Source organism: Crinia signifera, chromosome 6, assembly GCF_055691185.1.
Source record: "Crinia signifera chromosome 6, ASM5569118v1, whole genome shotgun sequence".
NCBI classification, from domain to species: domain Eukaryota; kingdom Metazoa; phylum Chordata; class Amphibia; order Anura; family Myobatrachidae; genus Crinia; species Crinia signifera.
Window position 1 is genome coordinate 149,211,941 of NC_139222.1, and position 27,590 is coordinate 149,239,530.

General features: G+C 42.7%; 1 protein-coding gene and 2 long non-coding RNA genes across 3 annotated transcripts; 1 reads left to right on the forward strand and 2 right to left on the reverse strand.

Moving 5' to 3' along the window:
• Nucleotides 1–1,457: 1,457 nt before the first annotated feature.
• Nucleotides 1,458–6,247, reverse strand: LOC146008382 (uncharacterized). The gene is made up of 2 exons (XR_014444498.1): nucleotides 6,072–6,247; nucleotides 1,458–2,765 (listed from the first exon to the last, which is right to left on the reverse strand). It is a non-coding gene; the product is annotated as an uncharacterized LOC146008382 (long non-coding RNA).
• On the forward strand, nucleotides 5,927–14,583 carry LOC146008383 (uncharacterized). The gene is made up of 3 exons (XR_014444499.1): nucleotides 5,927–6,015; nucleotides 11,882–12,021; nucleotides 14,480–14,583. It is a non-coding gene; the product is annotated as an uncharacterized LOC146008383 (long non-coding RNA).
• Nucleotides 11,798–27,590, reverse strand: LOC146008381 (TLD domain-containing protein 2-like). Its single transcript, XM_083147594.1, has 6 exons — nucleotides 27,250–27,590; nucleotides 20,843–21,010; nucleotides 17,888–18,040; nucleotides 14,474–14,569; nucleotides 13,209–13,285; nucleotides 11,798–12,153 (listed from the first exon to the last, which is right to left on the reverse strand). Exons 1-6 carry the CDS (start codon nucleotides 27,280–27,282, stop codon nucleotides 12,018–12,020), a joined length of 663 nt encoding a protein of 220 aa, XP_083003720.1. The 5' UTR covers nucleotides 27,283–27,590; the 3' UTR covers nucleotides 11,798–12,017.

Genomic DNA, 27,590 nt, shown 5'->3' on the forward strand with positions numbered 1-27,590 from the left:
GTATTCTTGTGTGTAGAACGGTGGGAGACAATGGATGAATGACAAGCAGAACTAGGGAAATCTTTACAGTAGTTATCAGACTGCATTGGGGTAATTACTGCGCTTGGAGGTCAGGTTAAACTTGCCTTCTTCACACTCATTGCTTTTCTGTATCTATTCCTATGCAATAGTAGAACGGCTGCTGACGGCTTATATTTTAGTCTCCCTTCTCCCATCATCCAAGCTCAGTCTAATACCTCTGATTTACCAGGTGAGTTCATGAATTTCATGTGACTGCGCCGAGATACCCCATATATCAACATCTCAGGGATAAAAGTTGCTTTGTGCATGAAGACAGAAAGGAAAGGACCAATCATAAATGATTTGATCAAATATGCCAAAAAAAAAAAAAAAAAGAAAGGTTTCTTTTACCATCTAAACTAAAGGTGACAGGCACAAATCCAGGGAGTACTGCGCATAGATGTCCATGATATGTTGCTGACCACTGCATTCTCCCAGCAGGAACAGACCTATAGCTGTGTACACACGGTACACTTATCGCTGACAATATGGTCGCTGAGTAATCATATTGCCAGTAATTGGAGTGTGCACCAGCGATAAATCGGCGGGTGCGCCCTCCCGTTTTCAGCCCCTGAATGGTCACTGGTCGGAGGTGACTTCCCCTGCCTCTTCTCCCGGCAGTGTCACGTTTTCATCTGCGACCATCTCTGGTCACAGATGAAAACAGGACACTGAGCAATATGATTGGCGAGCAATATATTGCCAGCGATCATATTGCCCAGTGTGTACGCACCTTAAAGCTGTGTACACACGGGGCGATATATCACTCAGTATCCCGTTTGCATCAACGACCAGAGATGGTCACTGATGAAAAAGAAACTGCCGGGGGAGCCTGGCAGTGGTAATCAGCTGGTCGCAGGAGCATGTTCCTGCGACCAGCGATCACTACGGGCAAAAAAAAAAAAATGGAGCGCGCACCCAGCGATATATCGCCGGTGCACACTCCCATCGCGGCCAATATGGTCGCTCAGCGACCATATTGCCCACGATATTAGCAAAAATCGGACCCGTGTGTACACACCATTAGACTAATGATTAATAGATCACAGTGATGAGTACTCTACTGCCAATGGATCCTGGATGCAAATTGATGCATTATTAGTCTGCTGCTCTACAACATTTCGGTGCATTCCTCAAAGTGATCTGTAGGTCAATATAAGTGTTTGCATGGATATGTTTGCACCATATGTAACTGCACAACTTTCTATGAAGCAAATATCCTGAGGATTGTATCTTCTTTGTATCCCTTTAAATATTTTACACTCATTAACAATATATTCCTCTTTACATTCATGTCTCAAAATTGTGTTATTGATTGCATGTTCTATCCTACTACCAATACATTAATCTCTGTATTGCCTTTAGCAAGCTGTCCTGTTCAAACAAACACCATCTGCTCATGTACTCAGTCCTTTTATTTCCATAACAACCTTCACAGCTTCCGCTCTCCTGCATTCTCTATGGCATGGTGTATTCTGCTGGTTGATGAACTGTAACTTCTAGTAGGCTTTACCAGAGGCAGTCGAGAAGTCACAAGATCTATGGGAGAGAGCAGGATGTTGCCCTGACTCTAATACATGTTTTCATACTTTCGCAAACATCATTCACTTGGGTCATAAGAACAAGTCACAGGGTTCCCTTTATGGGCAGATCATGCCTGTATTAGGTAGAATACAACTGGAGGGTGTGTAAGCTATATGGCACAACATTAATAGTTTTTTTTAAATATGGCAGTAGCAAAAAATACAACATAAGCAGTTATTCAGGCTTGGTGGAACTGCAAGACCATCATATTCAGCTTGACACAAGTGTCATCTTATCTGCCACAAATGTAGTAGATAACAATTATAGGCATATGTATCCCAAACAAAGTATTTATATCCAGTGAATAAGGAGAACTCCTATTCTTAAACATGGACTTTTTGATGAGCGACAAGGTGAGAGCTGTGAGTAAACGTTTTCCCACAAGTGAAGCATGCATACGGCTTCTCTCCCGAATGTGCTCTGCGATGTATGACTAGATTTGACCGGTGAGTGAAGCTTTTCCCACATTCAGAGCACACGTAGGGTCTTTCTCCTGTGTGGACCCTCTGGTGGGTCACCAAGTTGGAGCTGATACTGAACTTTTTCCCACACTCTCCACAGCTGTAGGGCCTCTCTCCTGTGTGCACTCTCTGGTGGGTAACAGCGTTAGAGCTGGTACTGAAGGTCTTTCCACATTCCATGCACATGTATGGCCTGGACCCTGTGTGGACTCTAAAGTGGGTTACGAGGTTTGATTTCTGAGCAAAACTCTTCTGACAAACAACACATATAAATGGTTTGACTTTCAGGAGAGCTTGGTCTTCTTGGTCATCGCAGACTGACTCGTCATCTTCCTTCTTCCCTTTAACCTTTACCGATAAATGCATTACTTGTGCATTCTGCTGAATTTTTAACGACTGACTACCTGGTCCAATTTTTTTTTTACATGGTGAGAGATCCTTAATTTCTGTATGATCCTGTGTCTTTTTATCAGTGGTTGTAGGATTTTTGGTTTCATGGGATTTGGGCCCTTTGGATGAAATTCTGATCATACCTACTTGGTTCTTCTTCAATTTTGACTTGCCCCAGTCTTTTTGTGTCCCATTCTGAGACACTGTATCAGAAGCTTCCATTCTTCAGCCTGGTGTGAACAGATATCTTATCATCCAGGAAATTGATCCCTGTACAGAAGGCAAAATATGAACACTATATAAGCATCACTTAAGGATCTAGTCCAACACTAGATAGTGCCCAACAGAGCAATTCAATGGTTGCAAAATTTAATAACAACCCCCCGATCTCCCATCACTTTACTTAAAACTAGATTGCCCGCTATGACTGCACAGATCGAAATTTAGAACAAACATGTTAATATTGATAAAGGCCATAAACCAAACTACACCAACAAAATCTGCATGCTTTATTCGCCCTCTTCACGATTGCAGTACTTCACCAACTCTTTACAATGCCCTCCCACGCACACAATAAGACTCTCCTCTAGTCTCCAAACCTTCAAGTGTTCGCTGAAAACTCACCTCTTCAGGCAGCTTATTCCAGAATCACCGACGTAACCTTCATAAACCTTTTATAGCCAATAAAACTCCACTTTACAGTCCACACATAACTTTATTTATTTTCTCTCCAACTTTCCCATCCTCCTGACTCCAGGACAACATTGCTGGGTCATCATATCATACAGCACACCAAGAGCCTCTGCAATCTGGTGGACCACTATTTATGTAATAGACAACGCCTACCGATTGTATAAATGACTTTTTCCCTAGCACGGACAGTGTAATGGTTAGCATTACTGCCTCACAGCACTGAGGTCATGGATTTGATTCCCATCATGGTCCTAACTGTGCAGAGTTTGTATATTCTCCCTGTGCTTGCATATAATTGGTTTCCTCCCACAATCCAAAAATATCCTAGTAGATTAATTGGCTCCTAACAAAATTAACCCTAGAATGAATGTGTACATGTGGTAGGCAATACTGATTGTAAGCTCCACTGGGGCAGGGACTGATGTGACCGTTCAAATATTTATTTGTAAAGCGCTGCGGAATGTGTGCTCTATAAAAAATAATTGAAATAAATAAAAAATAGATTTTAAGCTTGTGAGCAAGGCCTTCCTAATGGTTTGATTTGCTGCACTATATAAGAAATGGTTAATAAATAATAATACATTTGACGTCTGGCACTTACTATGCTGAGAAAGACTTTGCCAATGAATAAAAAACTGTAACTTCATCTATTTTACAAGGTGCGTATTACTACATTAAGTTTTTTTGTTTTGTTTTTTAAACTAAAAGGACATATGCATTACTAATCATGGAAGTGTCACAATTCTTTTTGAGTCAGTAGGGATAACTTTTACATGATGCACACACAGTGTCCGGAGTCAGAGCAAGACTGCAATAGAGGGTTCTTAAAATCCCACTCCTCCAAAGATGCCTCCATAGGCATAAAGCTGTTTACACTATTAGATTATAGCCTATGGTTTAACGAACAAGACCAACTCCAAAAAGATTACTTTTTAAGTTTAGTATATAGGGGTCAGACTGATATCTGGCCAGGAGTTCAAAGGAACATTGACCAGATTGCATTGTTTCAGCTGATCACCTACACATAATAGTAGCTGCCATTTTGTTAACTGGACCAACAGTTATTAAAATGCAGCCTATGAATTTACCAGGTCAATGGTCCTCAAGGTACCCTAGAAGATGAACAGCCGGTGCTATTCATTAACAGGATTGTAAACAGAAGCCTAGAGGATTTCTGCTGACAATTTCCTTAAGGTGCCCACACACGCACCGATCCCGGCGATGCGATGCTGTACGATGGGGTGCGCGCTCCCGCGGCACCTCATCGCACAGTACAAAAAGTATGTGCTGCACATACTTTTTGTACTAGCTTTTTCTAGCATAGCATCGCATGTACATCGTATGCACAAGGCATACGATGCGATGCTATGTGTGCTAGTTAATCCCACAACGCACGCCGGGATCGGTGCGTGTGTGGGCACCTTTAGGTGCAAGCAGAAATCTGGCAAAACTAGTGCCACAATCCTAGTTGAATGCAGCATTGCCCTAGGCCAGTGGTTCCCAAACTGTGCGCCTAGGCTCCCTGGGGTGCCTCGGGACTCTTGCAGGGGTGCCTCGGTTTGGTCGTCCAGGACCAATTCAAATTATCTATGATCAATTATTTCTGGACAAAACCAGTGCTGGTGGCTGGGAATCATAAAAAGTGTACAATCAGAACCAAATCCTGCCCTTTACCACATAACTGAACCTAAGAAGCACATATAAACACAATCTACTTAATTTTATATATATTTTTTGGGGCCTAGGGTGCCTTGGAAAAATTCTGATACTCTAGGGTGCCGTGATTAGAAAGAGATTGGGAACCCCTGCCCTAGGCATTCAAGTTGGACAATGCTATTTACCAAGACTAAACCCCTGGCTTTAGGTGCAGCAAACTCCATCTCCAGACTAAAGTGCTAGGAGCAATAATGAAACGAAATAGCTCAGGCACTCATTCTCGATGCAATTCAATATTGCAGTAAATTAAACTTTGGCTACACAGGACACCAAATTGAACACATATGCTGAGATGTAACAAGATGTAACTATTGTTTCCATCGCGGAATGACTGCCACTGTGTAAATACCGTGACTTTTTATATATGTCATTCAACATTTTAAACATGCAAAACAAATTATTAACAAGCTGCAAAAAAATGCTGCACCTGTAATAATGTGACAAAATGTGTCTGCTATATAAGAATCCTAACCCATAGTGGGGACTTCCTGCATTACTACACATCTGTTTTACACAGAAAATTAACTTCACATTGCTTGGTAAATAATTCAGATGCCTCAGGGGTATACATCCCAGTAGTCACACTGGAAACTGTGTAATCCAGGATGTACAGGTTATAACATTAAATATAGCAGAAAATAGTAAGGCATTTTAGTATGCCCTTATATTTAGCAACCTAGTTTGAAAACATGAGAAAACACTGAGGAGGCAATGACAGGACACAGTGCTCACTCTCTCCAACAGACCTTTATATACTATAAGCAGCATATGGAAGAACACTAGGATATTAACCCTGATTAGTGAGCACCTGGGGAAGGCATACTGTGATACTGTGAGGGTGACTGGCATCTGGGGAAGGGATGTGAATATGTTATTTATTCATCAAAGTCACACTACATGCCCATGGAGATGCCCCCACCCCTCCCCGCAGAGCAGTGCCCCCCCAAGTACCCGGCTACAGCATAGGTGGGGGTATGCTGCTTAGTGTCACCCTGTAGGTGCTGGATACAGCCAGGCAGCTGGTAGATTGGGGGAGAAGCTGACTTGCAGAGGGATTACGGAGGCACCGGCTCTATCACCCCCGGATGACCGCACGCAGCTGTAAACCAGGGTGAGTCTCCCCGCCCGCTGCCCGCCTGTGTGTGTCGCTCCCCAGCAGCAGCTTACCTGGCTCAGAGGAGGAAGCCTTTTGTGTGCGTTAATGTAACAGGCGTCTTGAAAGGGCCAATTAGAAACATTACCGCGCAAGGGGTTATGGGACTTGCAGTGTTTTCGCCTTATACCAGCGCCAGGCATAACTACAAGTACCAGAGTGCTGAGCGGATGACAGACAGACTACGGACTCCCCGGCAACCAATCAGGTGAAAAATCCTGCTCTCCAGCCCCTCCCCCATGCTATATAGCGGACTCGGAGGTATTGCAATGCCGACTGCCGAGCTGTAATTCACGGTTAGCGGTCGTCCAGCGCCCCCTTGGGTCTGATTTGTTAGCAGTATCAAAAGTGCCACAAATACTTGTCAGAAATTAACGACAGTCTTCCTCCTCCTCTGTTTTATTTAGTAATAACCATATATAGCAATAGGCCTGATTCAGACCTGTGCGTATGTCTGACATGAATTCGCAGGCAGTCCATAGGGATCATAGTGCGTATGTGCAGGCCCTTTCTGCAAAAAAATCTAGCATCTTTATTTTTGGGGAGCATACACAGTAAAACTAATTTGGAGTCCATGTGATGAAATCTACAAATTTACACTAAAAATACTATGAAAACCTCATGTTGACTTTTTCATGTGTCGACCATTTCCATGTTGATATTTTGCTTGTGTTAACTTTGTGCTTGTCAACCAAATTGTTTGAATATTGGGTACTTATGTAGTATCTGGGCTGCCGATTTTGTGATTGTATGCCTTACCTTAAGGCATACAATCAGATGCGATGCGATGCGATTCGATGCGATTTTGCATAGGATTCAATGTTAAGAAGGTCCTGTTCATTTCCCCACTATCCAAGTGGGCATAGAGTTGACTTTATATAGCGTGGCGAGCGCAGCGAGCCACCGAGCCCGAAGCGTGGCGAGCGAACGCATATTTCTTAAAAAGTATTCTGTGTCCCCTCGCGGGGCTCGCTACGCTCGCCACAGGTTTATATCCAACTCCATGCCCACTTGGATAGTGGGGAAAGGAAAAGGACCCCTTTTTCCCATTGAATTCTATGTTAAAATGGACTCAGACCATTTTAACATTGAATCCTATGGAAAAATCTTGACCATCGCATCGCATACGATTTGGTCGCATGCGATGCGATACGATGCGATGCGATCCGATCCGATTTCTAAATCGGACGCCCAGATACTACATAAGTACCGAATATTGAATAGGATATCTTCTAAAATGATTTGCAGAACTCCAATCCGATAAGGAATCACAATATTGATATGGGACAGGGCATTGCAGACCACTAGTACCCCTTTTACACCAGAGCCATGACCCGGGTTATTGCCGCTTCAGTCCGGGACGGGGCTTGGTGTAAAAGGGGTAAAAAATAAATAAATAACCCAGTGTCCGACCCGGCAAATGTTCAGGGTCGGACATGGGACTTCCCCGGAGTCAGGGGTAATGTAAATGGGTAACCCGGGTCATCCGACCCAGGGACCCATTTCCACCAACCAGGGAGCCCCAACCTCCAGACCGCAGCGCCCTGAGGTCAGCCTGGAGGATAGGCAGGGGCTGCGTACAGCCTTAGCTGCTGTCTGCGGTACTATGCGGACAGCAGCGGAGGCTGGGCAGAGGTGCATGGAGGCTGGGGGCAGCCCAGCAGCTTACCTGGGTGCTGGGCTTGCCCCCAGCATGTCGGTCAACGTTACGGGGGTGTCTGTCGGCGTGTTTCCTGTCGCTTGGAGATGATGTCATCTCCAAGCGCCGGCTCAGGGCCCGACTTCACCGGCGTCACCCACCCGGCATAGTGCCGGGGGACGCCGGTGTAAAAGGGAACAAAAACCCAGGTGCGACCCGGCAGTTTTGTTGTAAAAGTGGTATAATTGGCAGCGTTAGCAGTCTGCTTTCTGCAATCTGACTCCGTTAAACCGTTGTCACTCCCAGCTATTAGTGTGCATGTAACCTGTGCACTTACCTAACCTTCTGGGCATGTGTGGCTTCACTGTTATACTGCTTTCACATCGCAAAACCTGCTTGGACCTGGTATTTGAAATGTTTCTTAAAATGGGTCTGAGCAAGTTAAACCACTTTCACATCGCATGTTGTAACCGGTATATTACCGATTCATTACTGGGTTGGTACCTTTCACACTGAACGAGTTTCACCAATAGAAAACAGTGGATGTCATTTGTAATGGACTTTTATGGCTCACATTTTTGTATTATAGCTAAAAATAAGCCTGTTTGTGGATGATTATGTACTGGACCCATTACCACTGCAGCTAGATCCGCTTTGAAACGCTTAAAAAACTGCAATATAACGCATTAGAGCTGTGGTGTGAAAGGGGTATTAGTGTTGGCAGGTTAGCAAAGAAAAACATTTTACTCTGCTACCTTTCCACAGAGGATCTGGAGGCTTTATCCTTGTATTTTTTATTTTTTTTTTCCATTTCTTTTTGATAGAGACATCATGTACCACAAAGGTTTTGTTTTTTATATTAAAGTAATTTTGCATTACAGATCAAAACTAGAATTAAAGTAGTAATAGTAAATATGAATATAACAAACAAGGAGGGGAAAAAACATGATCACCCGATTCCCAACCATTTTTGTTAAGGATCCAGGAATCAGGCATTTTTAACATGGTTAATTTCCCTGATTCCCAAAGATATTGACAAACATCTATGGCCACCAATTGGCAGATCTGGTCACCGGGTGGGCATTTCAGTCAAGGTCCGGAAATGGCAGCATACTCTTAAATCAGTGGTCAGGGAACAGGGCTAAATTACTCCAAATGGGGTCAAAATGTAATTCCTGGGAGGTAATAGCCGGTCGCGCTGCCGAGACTCAGCTTGGTCTCGGTAGCATGCCCGGCTGTGTCTCAGCAGCGCGAATGTCCATTACCCCCAGGAATTTCATTTAATTGTATATAGAATCTATATATAGATTCTACATGCATGCCCAGCTGTGTGTGTTGCAGTACTGTAGTGTACAGGGACGGGACTCAGTGCAGAGCCTCCAAGTCCGCCTGCTTCTTCTTCAGTAGAGTTGACTTGTCGCTGGCCATCTCGGCAGCATGCGGTCTGTACTGCCGCTGCAGCGCTTAGCCTCATTGCCTGGTTATAGGCTTCTGTCAAGGTATATCTAATCTAGGGAAACAAATGTGCACAGACTTTCACTATATCCATAGCTGCCTACCCTCCTGCATTCTGCAGGAGACTCCCTGAAATAGCAGCAATCTCCCTTTCTCCCTCATTAGTCTACCAATCTCCCTCATTTCACCTAGCCCACATTACACTGTTACATTTTTGGGGGCTCATCTACATTTGGATATATTTGGATATTTTACAAGATTCCTCTCATATGTAGCAGTACACACCCACACTTCTAGGTGCCACCTTCACAATCTCTTTTCACATCCTCACCATATATGGAACTAGACACGTCCTTTGGGTGGAGCATGACACACCCCCTCAATGGGGCGCTGTGCAAAATTATTTTACAGACTATAATCTCCCTGAAACCAGTTTTCAAAAGTAGGCAAGTATGACTATCTTTTTGAAATACTGACACTAATAGTTGCCTAGGTGTCACATTATCAATGTCTATACCACACACAGCCTGGCAGCCATTGATGATGCTATACCACACACAGCCATACATAGTAATCATTATCATCATCATCATCATCATCAATGGCTGGGAGGCTGTGTACCATACTAGCAGGATATATCATCAATTTCTGGGGGTACATTGTGCATTACAATTATATGATTTCCTTCCTTTCAAATCAAGGGGGTAACGGCATATATCTAAATATATTTTGGAGTAAAAGGTAAAAAAGTTCCCTGACCCAGTTCCCACTCTGTAACACAGATGTTACAGACATCTGTCATAAGCAGCATCAAAAAGAGCATTGGCATAGCAATGGTCATTCACCAATAGTTTCAGAGGGCCCTTTTTATGCAAGTTCACTATCCCCCTTTTAAACATATATTATGGCCTTATGGCATTAGTTAAATTGAACATGAGTAGGAGGGAGCTGGATTGTGAGCAGGATTTGACAAGCCCCATGTTATACTAGGCTGTCAGAGCTGACCTTAGCAGTGCCAGATGCAAGTACAGGCAAGCCAAGGAGCCCAGCATTAATGGGTATATAGGGTCATTAGGTCGACAAGCATTGGGTCAACATGCACTGGGTCGACACCATTAGGTCGACATGCAGAAAGGTCAACGACGTGGGTCTATGTCGACATGGGTCTAGGTCGACACAAGCATTAGGTCGACATGGGCAAGGTTGACAGTCAAAATGTCAACATGGGGTTTTTGACAGGCGGTATTTCATGCCCTACTATCCACTAGGGTGTGGTTGGAAAATAAAAGTGTTCTGAGCGTACCGAGACACTGTGCCCGAAGCGTGGCGAGCGCAGCGGTGCTACATTTCAGTGTCCATGTCGACTGTGTCACCATTCGGGTCAAAAAACAGTGAAAAACCACATGTCAACCTTTTGACCATCGACCTTGCCCATGTTGACATAATGCTTTTGTCGACCTAATGACATGTGGACCTAGACCCATGTCAACCTTTCTGCATGTCGACCTAACTGCTGGAGACCTAATGATCCATACCCCAATAATGTGTTTATAGTAATGTCTTTTTTCCTCTGCCCATTTGTTTATATTTGTAAAAATTTGGTCTGAGACTATTTCAATTGCATGTTTCCTTAGTAAGTGTCAAAATAACTTGTTTTACTCTTATTTTTACGGCGACAGCAGATTCAATCTGTACATGCCCGTTATAGTAGGATCGGTACTTATGTATTATCTGGACTCCCATGTTAAATGCACCCCATTTTTTCATACCCCTACTATCCAACTACGCATGGAGTTGATCTTATATAGTGTGGCGAGCGCAGCGAGCCACCGTGCCCGAAGTGTGGTGAGCGCAGCGAACCCCGCGAGGGGACGCGGTCTCATAAGAAAAACGGGAGTCCAGATATTACATAAGTACCGTAGGATCTACATGGCAAGATTTCTTATGCATTGCTATTGGGTATGAGGTAAGGATGGCCATCAGTCAGTTAACCATTGATGTTTAACCTTGATGTTGTAAAACTATCTGCAAGGGAGCCATCAATGGCTTCCTCAACCAATGGTCCCCACATGTTTAGTGTACATTAGGCTGCGGGCCAATCAGGACCCAGAGCTTTGTGGGAGCATTGGTAGCAGAGCTAAGCTCCGTGTCACGACACCTTAGTGGAAACATGTAGTGTGAGGAAAAACCTGCAATGAGCCATTCCCGGGTAGCACAGCATGGCTAAGTCATTAACTGAGTTTTCCAGCTAATAATCCTGTTAGTATTTCTTCAGTCATACATATTTGTGGAAATGACTAAGCATCCTAAAAGACTGAATGTTGAAGCTCTATACTTACTATTCCATAATAAGTTACCCTTTAGTCTTAAAATAATGGAAGCCCATCCAAAGCCCAGCCCAAAGTAGCCCATCTCAAGGAGGTGCTGAAAGATGTCTGGCATATCATTAATAAGGAGATCTTCAGGGAGATGCACTAGCATCTGAACATATCAACTGTGGACACTAATCACAATCATACAATAAGTTACTGATGATGGTGATCTAATTTAGCAAGAAACCCATTTCCTTTATTCTGGCAACTTAATATACTTGACCTAAAGTATTGACAGACAAGCAATGATACTACGTCAAACAAACATATTTATTTTACTTGTCTTACTCAAAAGTCTTTTTAAAAGACACATTCACAAAAATTGCTGATACAGTCTATTTTTGTTTTCATCCACCAGAGCCACCTGCATAACAGAAACACAACTCAGGCTGTTTATTGTGTGATTGAGAAATGTTGTCTGTGAACACACAAACCAGTCTCATCATGAATAAAACTCATTCCAGAGAATCGATGAGGGAAAACATCCAAAGAGGTCAGGTAAATGCCCACACTTCAAGGCTGTGAATGTGGAACTGCTCCTTACTGGACAGTATTGTATTGTTAAAAGTATCACATTGTTGACTTCTTCCATTGTATAAATCTCCATCCAACCAAAGACCAAAGTTACCACTGTAAACAAAAAAAAACACAGATCAGTAATCTGGTGTCTCATATAGGCCCTTATTCTGATCGGTGCGGATATTCCCGCATTCTTACGGAGCGGTCCGCACGCCACGGTGTTTTGCCGCGTGCGGCCATTGTCCGTAGAAACGCCCACGTGTCCTCCGCATTCGGACGGACTCACTCTTTAAGAACAGGGCGTGTTTACGGACGACATACAAACCATGCGTGTGCGGGAGAAACACTCCGATTCTGCACGGTATTACAGAGTAGTACAGAGTATGCTCGGGAATACCGCATCCGAACGGGAGCCAAGCGGTGCTACCGCCCGTAAGCGGAGTATTTACGCCAAACAACCCACTATGATGTATATTCTGCAATACATCACATGACCCACTTATTCAATTACCTATCCTCATAAAAAACTTCTTATTTGGAATTGGAATCAATTAGATGCCAATATATCCTTACAAGCATGCCTAACACATGCATTGCACACATTAACCCTTACAGCAATTGAAGTGCAATGGTTTCTATTAAAGCACTGACAAGCGTCCTATTAGTGAGTAATGAGTAAAGGAGTAGATTCTATTGGGTTCAGGTGTTAATGCTTGTAGTCATTAGGCGGTCCGTTCGCCTACCGCATGAACGAGTGGTGTCCGCAAAGCAATAGTACACTTGTGGACACCGCACATTTCTGCCCTTTTTGATCGCGTGCATTCGGAGTGGTATCCGAATGTACGCCCCCCAACATAAGTGTACTCCCCCGTGTCCGCCCATGTTTCCGCCCCGTTTTGCCCACTTTGAAACTACGCCCATGTGTCATTCCGCATGACGCCCATAATACGCCCATATTTCCCGACTGATTGCGGGGAACAGTTTTGGACGGGATTTGGCCGAACAGGTACGGAGTCAAGGCGTGGCACATGCGCGTTGCGTTCTCCACGCATGCGCAGACGCCGTAAAGACGCGATCCGAAAGTATGCGGTAAAGTACGCGTCAATCAGAATAAGGGCCATAATATGGTTACTCAATGCATAATAGGGCATTTGCAGAATACGTACCATTTGCCACCGCCAAATGTTAATGACTGACTGTCCCCTCTAACAAAGAAGGTATTTTTACCTGTCCACCGAAAGACCTGTAAAGAAATACAATTTAGATGGAAACATTTATATTTATGGCATGTTCGAACAGTCTTATATTTGGAAGAAGAGTTGCTCTAATGAAAAACAATGTTTGCATACATATTATATTCACATTCAGTAGCTCTAGGATCAGGGGAAGGGCTTATATTCCACTTACTCTCTTCAAATGCACATCTATGATGATCCAAACCACTGATCACAAGCACTCAGATGAATATGAATTTCTAAATCTATACGGCCTGATTCTGGTGCTCACTAAGCAGCGAAAAATCGCTGCTTAGGTGAACCATTTAACACCACCCGCCAGGGAGAACAAATGCCCACCACCGTCCAAACATCCCCACCACATTGTGAATGGATGTTTGATGGTCTCCAACCATCAAATTACTTTTCCCCTGTTTGCAAATATGTCAGTCTTATATTTGCGCCATCAGGGTCCGAGAACGGGGCGGGCAGAAGCTGCCTGCCTGCGTTCACATGGGGACGCCCAGCGTATTCTGGGGGTGCCCAGTGTTTTTGTGTGTAAGCCCAGGAAAGGTCCCCATGAGAATGCCCCCTGCCCACCTCCATCATGCCCCCCCTATGCGGACGCCTCAGCAATTCGCCAAATGCATCCGCACAGAGGCTCTGAACATATGCATACTCAAATGCGCAGATTGCAAACATCGGTCGCCGGTGCGACTGCACCAGGGACCAAGCAGACTAGAATCACTACCCTAGTAACAGCAGTTTTGAGTTTGTCTGTCTACCTTTCCTACTTACTCCATAAACAGGACCACCCTAAAGGGGTATACACATGGGGCGATTTGAGCCCCATTTCTAAGCAATCAGATTAGATATGCTTAGAAATGAAGCACGGATCGCTCAGTGTGTACATCCTATAGCAATGGCTATGCATGGTCCTGCAAGTTGCCATTTCCCGCAAAGATCGCCTATCAGCATAGGCAAAACACTGCTCCACAAAGATCGCCAGCACACATTGCAGGTGCATCGCATGTGTGCAGCGATGTGTGCTGAGCGGGCTTAAGCACCTTGCTCAGCATGGGACTCAAGACGCCCAGTGTGTACGGGGCTTTACAGTGTTACAATCATATTGATGGATGAATAATCTTCCTAAATACCAAAATCTACAACCCTAAAATCAACAGCTGCTATAAAAATCTTTTTTTTTTTTTTTTCACCTTTAGATGTTGTGAGAAACTGAAAAGGAAGGTCTCTCCAGTCCCGTAGAAATTAGAGCTGATCTTGAGCTCATTGGAACAGAAGCCTCCAAAGACCTTCAAGAAATACAGTAAGTTTACGTTATACATTTGTCTCCTTGGATAGAACCACATCACATGTCTGTATTTGCATATGTACGCACTATACCATCACTCAATGATCATGTGATAAGAATAAAGACAGCAACATTAATTAATATTATGTTTGCGAATATGTTCACTGTTGGGCTCATATAATGTGGGCCTATTCGTTATATTCAATGTAACTGAGAAAATAAGGAATAATGGCATCTCTGCCTAATCAATGCAAACGAACATGCAGAGGCACAATGTCCTAGGCACATAATAATGTATATAATATGGGTCTTGTAATGTATCTTTGAGCCTGAAGACGAGCTAATAAACAGCTCAAAATGTTGCTACTACAGTTAGACCCTTGTGTCCTGTTTTTTTGCTCTGAGTAAAAGACCCGTGAGCGCCTCAGTCATCTATTACTATACCTTGACTATGGGACTATGGTCCAAAGTTTTGTGTGCACCTGGGCACTTTTTGGAATTAAAGATCTTTTGTGAGTGTCTATCTATCTATCTATCTATCTATCTATCTATCTATCTATATATAAAACCGATAAGAAGAGGGGTGCTCCATGGTGCATAAAATAAGTGTTTAATTACATAAAAGCAAACAGCATCGATAACAAGCCACAGATTGCTCGTACCAGAACATTTATCAGTGTGGGCTGTTACACATGTATTTTACCAGGCCTGTAGAGGCCCAGACTGATCCGGGGCACCGTCAAATTAGCATACATTGCATATCAAAGCCCGGTTTCATCAATGTTTCATGGCCACCACGGCCATTTCCTCAGGATTACGGCAGCAGGAGCTTTTGGCTAATCTTCTAGGAGATTTTGACTATTCAGTCTAAGGGGGGTATTCAATGTGAGGGTCACGGCAGTTGAGCTTGCTCGACCGCCGTGACCCAGTCCCGTTCTTGGTCAGCTCGACCGAAAACATGCAGGCGGGATTCAATTTCCCACCTGCTGGGGAGCGAGAAGGGAGCGTGGCCGCGAGTTGCGGCCGGGAAGAGGCGAGCTGCAGCCGGCAGAACGAGCCCGACAGCTTGTGATGTCGGGCTCATTCTGCCGAGATACCCTGCGCAATGCTGTCGGGGAAGACAGCATTGGATAGGGCCAAAATCTCACCACGTGTATACACCTTTACTCTAGTTAAATACATTTGTAGTGATGGCCATTAACCTTCCCGGACCTGGAACTAAAATATTTTGAAGGTAAATTTTTATAATTGTATTGGCAAAATTGATTAATTCATCCATGACATACAGTTTTTTTCCTTTAGAAATCATAATTATCATTTACATGTAAAGGCCCCCCCATACATTGGTGCGACTTGCCTCGGCAGAAGTCGCACCTGATTTCCCTTGTACTCCCCCGACAGCTTTGATGAGTCCTTTCATCCGATTTGGTAGTTGATGTGCCATATTTACATGTGATTTATTTAGAGTCTATAGTTATGGCATGGCAGAAAAGGCCCCAAATGACTGCGTCACCCCGGGTCACAAAACTCCTAGGTTCAGCCCTGTCTCCTGTTCACTCTTAGATCACATTAGGTTTTTTGATGTAGTAGATTGGGGCAAACCTTCTGCATTTAACCGTAATTGTGCCATTATGATCTGAAGTTATAAAATAAGCTTTTGATGAAGGATACAGTGTACTCATACCCAGATTTTAGGAACTGTCTCATAGGCTGAACATAAAATACATATCTCATGATATATCATCATGTAATGTTTATTTATATGATGATATACAAATCATCATATAACATGGTTTTCAAAAATCGGAAAGCAGTGTACCTTTTTTGTGAATATAAAGATCCTATTTCTGACCAAATGCACCAATTTCCGAGGGCAGATTAAATTTAACATGAGGACCCACTAGATGCCCACATGTACTGGGGCTGTGTACACTTCCAGGTATTAGATAACAAATTGTTGCAAGATGAAAGCCAAGCTTAGCGGCGTTCCTTACCTAGGGCCTTATTTTGGTTCACTCTTTCTGACAAAATACTTCTTAGATGGACAAAACCATGTGCACTGCAGGGGGGCAGATGTAACATGTGCAGAGAGAATTAGATTTGGGTGAGTATTTTTGTTTCTGTGCAGGGAAAATACTGGCTGCTTTATTTTTACACTTCAATATAGATCTCACTTTGAAATAAAACCCCACCCAAATCTAACTCTCTCTGCACATTTTGCATATGCTCCCCTGCAGTGCACATGGTTTTGTCCATCTAAGAAGGATTTTGTCAGAAAGAGTGAACCAAAATAAGGCCCTTAGAGTCTTATTGTGTGCATGTTCTACCATTAGGCAGCTGCCTAGGGCGCCAGGATCTGGGGGGATGGGGGGCACAGAGTCTTAATATTATAAAAAGAAGGGTGCCTATGAGGAAAACATCCTTGTTGTACTGCAATGTAATGCAGGTGGCAATTGTGGAAGTTCTAAGACACCACCTCCATTCTATCACTTGAGGGGTGGAAAATGGGGATTGGTGGCAGTGTGGGGTTGGAGGAGCAGTTGAAGTTTTGCCTAGGGTGCTGAGAAGCCTTAAGCTGTCCATAGACTTCTGTAATGTACTGCCCTTGCTAACTGTGTGCTCAGGGCCGGCGCCACCACTAGGCAAATCTAGGCATTTGCCAAAGGGCGCCAGCCACTGGAGGGTGGCACTTCGCCCCTCGCTTCTCGCATGGAGGCTGCAGGGGTGTCCGTGCCGGGTACCTGCGGCGCTGTGTGATCTGGCGGCGGGGTCCCTGCAGTGATGCGCGCTATCCGGCAGCCAGGCGGCGGCGTGGGAAGCGCTGCTGGGTTTGAAAACATTCCGCATGCTGATTGGCTGAGAGTCAGCCAATCAGCGTGCGGCGAGTTTTCAAACCCATCAGCGCTTTCCGCGCCGCCGCCTCACTGCAGGGACCCTGCCGCCAGATCACACAGCGCCGCATCTAACCCCCCCCCCCCCCCCCCGTAGGCACCGGGGCGCCCCAGCCCCCCTCGCCTGGGGCGCTCCGGTGTCTTGCACCGGCCCTGTGTGTGCTCCTCATCTATACATGTACAGATGATGGGAGCGCGCATCGCTCATCGTTGGGGGCGTACACACTGGATGACATAATAAACATTTTTGTCAGAAGGGCCAAAATGAGCTCCTGTATACCGTTAATTATATCACACACTGTGTATGGACCTTAAGAGATATCTCATTAGGTGCAGTAGATTTATGACATCTTCGTAAATATCTAATTGCTACTTACTAAAGGTCAAATGGTAATAATTTGGTCAAAACTCTCTGGTAATCCAGTTACCTTTCCTTCATCATCCTTCACAATCAGCAGTGTTGGTGAAATTATCTCACTCGTGGTGCGGTACATAGTCCTTAGGCTAAAGCCATGCTTTTCTGTACCATATAGTAGTTTCCAATTATATCCAATTACTTTTGCTGGCAAATGTTGAGCAATCTGAAATATTTAAATTATTTATTAGTATTGTAAGCAAATTCATCACATGCATCTCAATTAATAAAACAAATTTCAAATTTAAGAGCCAGTCAAAGGTGACAACATTTGTAAATAGCTGAATTTACAGATACTGTAGGTCTTATACTGTTTATATAACCATCATCCCTCAAACAGATTATACACCGTACCAAATAATGTACAGTACATGAAACTGAAAGTGTAATAAATGGTTACGATATAGATGATAGACAATGTCTAGGTTGATATGTCTAGGTTGATAGTCACTAGGTCGACCACTGATGGTCCAGTGCCTAGGTTCACAATGAAAAAGAGTTGACATACCTTAGGTCGATGCTGCCAAAAGGTTGACACAAGCTAATAGGCGACATAGGCATGGTCGACCGTCAAAAGGTTGACACGAGCTCTTCATGATTTTTTTGGTGTCTATGTAATCGTATGTTGACATGGACACCGTATATATATGTACCATGTTCGCTCGCCATGCTTCAGCCACAGTGCCTCACTGCTCACTATTATATTCATTCTCTATGCCCACTTGGATAGCAAAGTATGAAAAACCACCTTTAAACTTTCTCAGTGTCGACCTAAGGTCACTGTCCTAGTCACTGTCTATCCACTTGATGGCATACCGTAATAAATGTAGACATCTGAAGTTTGGCATTAACTGTGTAGAGTTTGTATATTGTATCTGTGCTTTTTTGGGGTTCCTCCTGGGACTTTGATTTCCGACCATAACCCAAAAATATATAAATATCAATCAAATGAAGAGATCACAAAGGAAACATTGTCTGTGGTGAGAATTAACAGGTATTTAGGTATGTCATATCTAGAGCGCTACCGTGGGACAGAAATATGAGGGAAAAAATACATATTTCTGCAGCAGTTTACAGATGATATTTACCATTAGCATATATATAAAGCATATATATAAAACTGTTAATTACTAAATGATAACTGCATATAAACAATTGCCATTTTGATAGATGTTATGGGGAAATTTACTAAGATGTGTATTCTACTTCACATGTGATGTTGCTATGGGCAACCAATCAGAATCTACTTCTTATTTATTTAGCACCCTCTAGAACAGGCATTCCCAACCACAGTCCTCAAGGCACACCAACAGTGCAGGTTTTGTAGATATCCAGGCTTGAGCACAGGTGACTTAATTAGTATCTGAGGGATTCTGATTAAACCATCTGTGCTAATGCCTGGATATCACTAAAACCTGCACTGTTGGTGTGCCTTGAGGACCGTGGTTGGGAATGCCTGCTCTAGAAGATAGTAGACATGATCTGATTGGTTGCCCACAGCAACATCACATGTGAAGTTAAATACACATCTTAGTAAATGTCCCTCTATATTTCTTTGCTAGTTTTCCATTGTTTAGGTATGAAAAATTGAATGTTGATATAAATTAAAATAATAGGAGGTCACGGTGGGATGTATTAATGATATATGCTTCTAAGGTAATTATCAGGCAATCCATCTATCATGTCCCTTCTCTGGAAAGTATTGTATTCCAAAGCTTGGTACTTTTGAGAAATGTAGACATATTCCCATATTGGGGGGTTGTGTTTGCACTTGCGCTGCCAGATCTGGATTAATTACCTGTGAACCACACTGAACAAAAGGACACCTGGGCACGTTTTAAATGATGTAGTTAAATTTTATATAAGAAAAAACATATATTCCCATATTGCCATTTTTCTGAATTGTGGGCACATTTTTATTTTAATAAATCTTACCCTCTCCTCCCTCCTCTGCTGCACCTGCCTGAAGACAGGAGCTGGGACAGTCTGGTGGGAGAGAGCGGTATGACGTGGGGGCACAGAGTCACTATCAGCATACAGACAGAGACCCTGAACTCCTGAGATGGCCACTGCCTTGTTGGAGACAGACACTAGAGGTCCTTCTGCACCTCTAGCATCTTTCAGAGGAGCGCCCAACGAATTCCGGGAGTGGTAGCGCACTTGCAGACCCTGGGAAAGAGCACATTATCCCACCTTGCAACCCCTGGCAATGAGCATGTAAACACCCCCCTCCCCTGGCAACAAGCATGTAAACCCCTGGCAATGAGCATGTAGGTAATCGGTACTTCAAGGGGTTATAATGTGTGTAAGTGGCATTTTGTGTGAAAGCAGCACTAGTGGGGGCATTATGTCAGCAGCATAACTGTGTGTAATAAGCATTATGGTGTGGCATAATATGTAATAGGCATTACAGTGTGTGGCATAAAATGTATTAAGCACTACAGCAGTGTTTTTCAACCACTGTGCCGTGGCACACTAGTGTGCCTTGAGCTGCTCCCAAGTGTGCCCCCAGATCTACAGATGCCCAAACCAGTTTATAGCCACCACCAGTTCAACTGTTATTTACTGGTCTCTTTTTTTCATGTAAAGGGTCAATGTATTTTAGTTTTGTTACCTGTGGGGACCAGTGTGATTGTTTTTTATATGGAGGCATATAGGTTTGGATTTTTCCTGTGGGGGCCAATGTGTTTTGCCCTGTGGGGATCTTATGGTGTGCCTTGGCAATTTGAAAATCTTATTTAGTGTGCCGCAAGGTAAAAAGGTTGAAAATCACTGCACTACAGTGTGTGGAATAATGTCTAATGGGCATTACGATGTGTGACAGAATGTGTAATGGGCATAATGTGTAATGGGCATATAAGAAGAAAAATTACTGGGATAGAGTGCCGAAACATAACCTTGCTGCGGGCACCATGTCACCTAGCTACACATATGGCTAACCTATATCACAGAAAAAAATGGTACTCACCTGCCTTATATGGTCACTTCCTAAAATTTGACTACTGCCAATTAAAACTGGGTCTTCTACTACTTCTTTGGGTTTCTTGCAAACCTTTGCCTGGATCTTATCTTCTGAGTCTTCAATGATCTCATAATCTGATTCATCACTGGAAAGTGCTTCATGCAGGTTATTTTTCTATGAGGAAACAAAAGCTTTGTCTTACAAACAAATTAACATATTATATAAATATGTGAAACACAGCAATTCTAGGTTCTCAACAAAATCTGCCTGCTTGTTATTGGCAGAAGCTGAAAGGAGGTTGGGATGGCCATTTTCCATTGATGTTTTGAAATCATCAATGGTCTGTGATCAATGCAGACTACTTTTACCATCAATGGGAGAGAACCAAATGGTTTCCTGCCATTGATGAAATTGGGACATGGAGCAAAGCCATGGACTATGATTGGACCTCAGCTCTAAGGGAGAGGTGACCTTCGGTGGGTAAACCATCAATGGTTCCCTTACAGACGGTTATACACCATTGAGGTTATCCATTGATTGTGACCATCAATGACCATCCTTAAGAGGAGTTTTTTTTCTGCACTAAACCTTCATTAGTGTATTCACCATACATTCCTACTTGTATTCTTTTCCAATCTGGGCAATACTATGTTGTTAATGCAAAAGTGATTTAAAACAGTTTAAATTTTTTTTTAAGCTTAGATGCACAAGAGAAGCCTGACTGTTATAGTGTGTGTGCTCGTATGTGCACGGCAGGGGGGTATGATGGGCACCTCACCAGCAGTGTGTACGTGGAAGATATGCAGAATATGGACACCATCAGGAGTGTGTGTTTGACTGGAGGGGGGGGGGGGGTTATGCAGGAGATGATCACCACCAGGACATTTATATGTGTGGCATTTTGGTGTCCTATGCCAGAAAATCACTGCCACTCCCCCCCCCAATATGATAAATTAGAATAGCGTACACCTTCAGCAAACATCCCAAAAGGTGCAAGGCCACACAATAGTACCCCCAATTCAAATGACTCTACGCAGTAGTGCTCCTTAATCATGTTAAGCCACAAGGTATAATCCCTTATTCCCATTGCGTTACAAGTAGTACTCCTTATTATACACATTGTGCCACACAGTAGCACCCCTTATTCACATTGTGTCACACAGTAATAGTTATGCCACGCACTAATTTTTCTTTGGTCTTATACTCTCCAAATGTTATTAATTATTATGGTATTACTATAAATATAAGTATTGCACACTTTGCACAGTACAAGTCATACAATCAACAAAGCAATACCCGTCTCGCATTCTACGTTGTCTTGGTGTACTTTGTGATGATGTGAGTTTGCAGAATAACCTAGGTTATTTACTATTTTGATTTTTGAAAACTACCAAAATGTGATTTGGTATTGACATGTATGAAATTAAAACACAGAGAAATCTCTTTCTCTTTTTATACATATAAAATACATGATTCCCATTGAAGGTCTATGGAAATATGCATCCTTTTTGAATGAATTTTATATCTAACATTTTCAATGGCACAGCTTGTAGAACAGCTATAATTTTGGTCCAGTATTCTGGATGCTGTCCATGTGTATGATAATCAGGTTTGTACAGTACCACCTCTTCAGTCTGCGTCACAGGGTGGGAAATTCCTGGCAGTGCACTGTTTTTCCACATTATTTTGGCCCTCTGACCAGTCACTTTGTTGCTATAAACACATTTTAAAATGGTGTATTGTTGGCTAAACATGTAAAATCTTGTAATGTAAATAGAAAATCTGTATGGCCTAATAAGAAATAGATACATAAAACATTAAACAAGTTTCCAATTACAATGTTTCAATGAGCAAAGTCATAATGTCAATGACAATTGGGTCATTAGTGTTACACAGCAAGCAAACGGAAAATTAGATAAACAGGAAAATTACAATCAATGGGTTTATTAACCAATTGTTTAAAAGCACACAATATATGTACTGTATAGTGTGATTTCCTGCTGTCAGTAAGTGTACGAGCTCTTACATCCATGTTCTGTTATTTCAGCAGCACCACATAGCAGCTGAATTGAGGAAATTAGAATTCACTTTTTATCTGAATTGATAAGTTATTTAGTTTTGCCAGTGTGTAGATTAATTTCATAAGGAACCAATTTGGAAGATGTATGAAGCCTGAAGATAAAATGGTGATAAAGCGGTAATAAAGTAGAAAGTGATAATGCACTAGCCAATTAGCTCCTGTAATTTTTAAACACAGCTGATTGGCTTCCAACTGTATATTGGATATATCTGCTGTGGTCTCTTCATTTCTGGTAGCAGCTGCAGACCACTTAGGATTCTACAAGGGATGTGATAGCAGGCCATAACTGGGGTGGTCTCTTCCCCCATGTGCTCCTCCCCCTGCATCTCCTGCAGTGCCTGATAAGGAGGATGGTCTTCCCACAGGCAGGGCTGGATTAAGGGCCTAATGAGCCTGGAGCTGAAAAAAGGGAGCTGAAAAAAATGGGCCTATGAGAAGTGAGGCCAATGCCATGTACGTATGTAGGTATGTAGAGTCCATACACTATAAGCCCCAGGGTCTCTCAAGATCTATATATAAGTCCAAAATTGTTATAAATGTGTAAAATAGAAATGCAAGTTTAATACTTATGGTTTATGGGCAACCATGTGGAAACTGTCTGGTGATCATCATGATGTGATGATGGTCCTATTTTTATGGGGAGGCCTGGAGCTGCAGCTCCATCCCCCCATTGATAATCTGGCCCTACTCACAGGTACTGGAACACATTATGTACAGCACCAGGCCCTTGTCGCAGTGAAGGAGCCAGCACTGCATACTGACAGCTCGCATCACCAGGACCCCTGTGGTGATGAGAATGGGGTTCTGGTCCAAAAAGCTATACCCCCTATCTAGGAGACCTCACCTAGAGAGTGTTACCTAATAAGAACGGGTGTGTCCTACAACCTTTTCATACCCCCACTATCCACGTAAGCGTGGAGATGATTTTGGATAGTGTGGCGAGCGCAGCGAGCCATCGAAGCGTGGCGATGCATGCGATGTACTAAGACGAACATCGTGGGCGCCATGATAATACACAAGTACCGAATTATTAGATAGACAGTGTCTAGATAGAGGCAATAGGTAGACATGCAATAGGTCAACAGAGTCAAAATGTTGACATGGGAAAGGTCAACAGGGTTAAATGTCAAAGTGAAAAGGGTGTCAGCACTTAGTGTAATGCGTATCCTCGCACCTTCAGGGTCAGTGCCTCACTGCACTTGGGTAGTACATTAACTGTCTATCTAGAAAATGTAGATCTATCAACAGGAACCAATAAGAACTTTAAGGTAGTATAATATGAACTGGGACACTGTAACGTGGCATACTGGGGACTATTGAGCAGATGTATTAAGCCTTTAAAAAAGATATAAACCTGAGGGTAATAAAGAGTGATAAATATCCAGCCAATCAGCTCCTAACGTCATGTTATAAACAGTTAGGGTTGGATTGGCAGAATCTGTATCTCTCTTTGGGGTTTATTCTAGTTCATTCTTTCTGACAAAATCCTTCTTAGATGGACAAAACCATGTGCACTGCAGGGGGGGCAGATGTAACATGTGCAGATAGAATTAGATTTGGGTGAGTTATTTTGTTTCTGTGCAGGGAAAATACTGACTGCTTTATTTTACACTGCAATATAGATCTCACTTTGAAGAAAAACCCCACCCAAATCTAATTCTCTCTGCACAAGTTACATCTGCCCCACCCGCAGTGCACATGGTTTTGTCCATCTAAGAAGGATTTTGTCAGAAAGAATGAACTAGAATAACCCCCTTTATCACCTTCAGACTTAATACATCTGCCCCAATATATATAATAATGAGAAGTGGGGATAATATGTGGCATAATGTGCACTGGCAGACCTACAATGTGGCATAATGTGAACTATGGCACTACTATGGAGCATAATAAGAACTAGGGATGTATAATGGTTCAGAAATAACTAGTGTGCAAAAAAAATGAATAACTGCAGTGGAGAGATGCATCTCAAGAAACATTGGGACAGAGGTCCCTTCTATATGTTGCTATGAGGCCCTCAAAGTTATTTTTATGCCCCTGACAGCTACTGTACAATACATTTTACATAGGTAACTTTCTACATGTACTAGCTTACCAATTTTGAAAACTTAAAATATGTCTGGGTAAAATAATTAGCATTTTGACCTTGTTGCCAAGACACATAGGGGAAAATTTACTAAGATGGGAGTTCTATTTCACATGGGATGTTGATATGAGCAACCAATAAGAATCTAAAAGATAATACATAGAATCTGATTGGTTGCCTATAGCAATATCCCATGTGAAATAGAACTCCCATATTTGTACATTTCCCTCAGAGTTCTTTTCGGCCATTACTGGTGAGATTGTTTAATTTCCTTGTAAAGGGTATGGTTACTAGGTTACATTGGGTCGACCACCGAAGGCCTACAGTCCTTAGGTCGACACAGACAAAAGGTCAACATGCCTAAGGTGCACAGGGTCATAATGTGGACACATGCGTGGGTTTACTACGGGTGCTCTGGTTTCCTCCCACAATCCAAAAATATACTGGTAGGTTAATTGGCTTCCAACAAAAATTAATCCTAGAATGAATGTGTGTGCGTGTATATGAGGTAAGGAATATAGATTGTAAGCTCCACTGGGGCAGGGACTGATGTGAGTGTTTGAGTATACTCTGTAAAGTGCTGCGGAATCTGTGTGCGCTATATAAGAAACGGTTAATAAATGCATTAGGACAACATTAGAAAGGTCGACAGTCAAGAGGTCAGACATGGTTTTTCACTTTTTTTGTCCCGAATCGGTGCACCCCTCACCATTCTTCAGGCACGGTGCATCGCTACATTAGCACACTATTCTATTCTCCCTCACCCGTCGGCACAAAAAATAGAGAAAAACCCATGATGACCTTTGACTGTCTACCTTGTCAATGTCGACCAATGTCCACCTTATGACCCTGTCGACCTTTTGTCTGGGTCGACCTAAGGTCTGTCAACATTCAGTGGTCGACCTAACTACCGTTTCCCTTCCTTAATCAAGTGCACAGATAGTTGGGGGTAAATGTAATAGGTTCTGAGTTGCTGGACGTGTGCAACTTAGGGCAAGAATATCCGTATTTGTAAAGCTGCAATCATTTGTAAGGCAAAACAAATAGGTTGCGTATGTATGGTCACTCTGACTGTATTACATTTACACCCTGGTGTCATTTGTATGGTGGGATAAACACTCCTTGTACCCTAAAGTTTACATCCACATTCTCTCTTATGTACTAGGTTCACAGGGTATAGTAGAAATATGTATTCTAGATGCACCATACTTACCTACCTGACCCTCTCCATGCGGGAGAAAATGCTCTGCTCCTGGACTTCTCTGGTAATGTATGATTGCCATCACCTGTGGTGAAACACCTTTACCTTGCTCTCCACAGGTGATGACATTGCCAGGGAAGTCCAGCATTTTCTCCCGCATGGAGAGGGTCAGGTAGGCAAGTATGGATGCACTTGTCTTTATATTAAAAAGCATATGGGGTAAAATCTCAATATTTATAGTTGAAAAGGAAATAGACATTCAAGCTAGATTTACAGTAATTTACTGATAAGTTTATTGACTTGATTACAGAATATAGTAAAACAAAGTTCACCAACTAGATAATTATATTGTAAATGTTTTAGTCATTTACAGGGTCAAAGTATACTTCGACAGTCAGAAAGACTTACTGGGTAAAATGTAATAGAATGAAAGAATCTGAAAGTGAGAGATTTGGTAAGAAAACCCCAGGTTTTTTTTTTTTTAAGTGGCAATCATTTACACTTAAAAGTAGTGTAAATGATTGCCACTTTAAACCAAACAAAATCTCTCATTTTCTGATTCTCTCAACCTATTACATTTCACCCACTGTATGTCTCAGACTGGGTCTCTTGAAGACTTGCTATAGAGCCATCTAGGATAGGTACATATTAGAGGACAAAATAAACGATATGCACGATAACAAGTGCTATTTTGTTTGTCAGGGAGTTCCAGGCAGTGCAAGGGAAATCGTTGATGACATCACACAGTTTGCTCGTTCATCTAATGTGTACCCAATAATATAATAAGATTGAAAGTTTGATATACATATCATATCAATGTCTGGTGCATAAATGAAATGCATTTAAGGTGTATTTTGTCAACCACCTCATTGTCCATCTTTAATGACATGTTCAATAATACATCTAACATGATAATGTTTGGCCCAAAGGACTATTCTAAAGACCCTCATTATCATGTCATCTGCATCTCATTACAACAATCACAGTAAGCCATACTAATACATATGAAATGTGCTTGCTGACAGTCTGTAATATATGCTACATACCAGAAGTGTATAGGAGCAGCGAATAGTTCTCATTGTCCCTGGTGTGAGCACAGGTGCTGTGAGGCTGGAGCAGCAGGCAGGAGGCTGTGTGAGCACAGGTGCTGTGAGGCTGGAGGAGCAAGCAGAAGGCTGTGACAGGTATACACACCCACTACACACTGTACACAGACATCTATCATAAACAAGTCACACCCTAACCTTTGTCTAACTAATCATCATTATCATTATGTGGTGTATATATGAAATATACAAGCCTCAACAAGATAGCCAACATGTAATTGGAAGGTAATGCTAGCATGAAAAAAAGCAGAGATGGGCAACCTTTGGCACTCAAGCTGCTG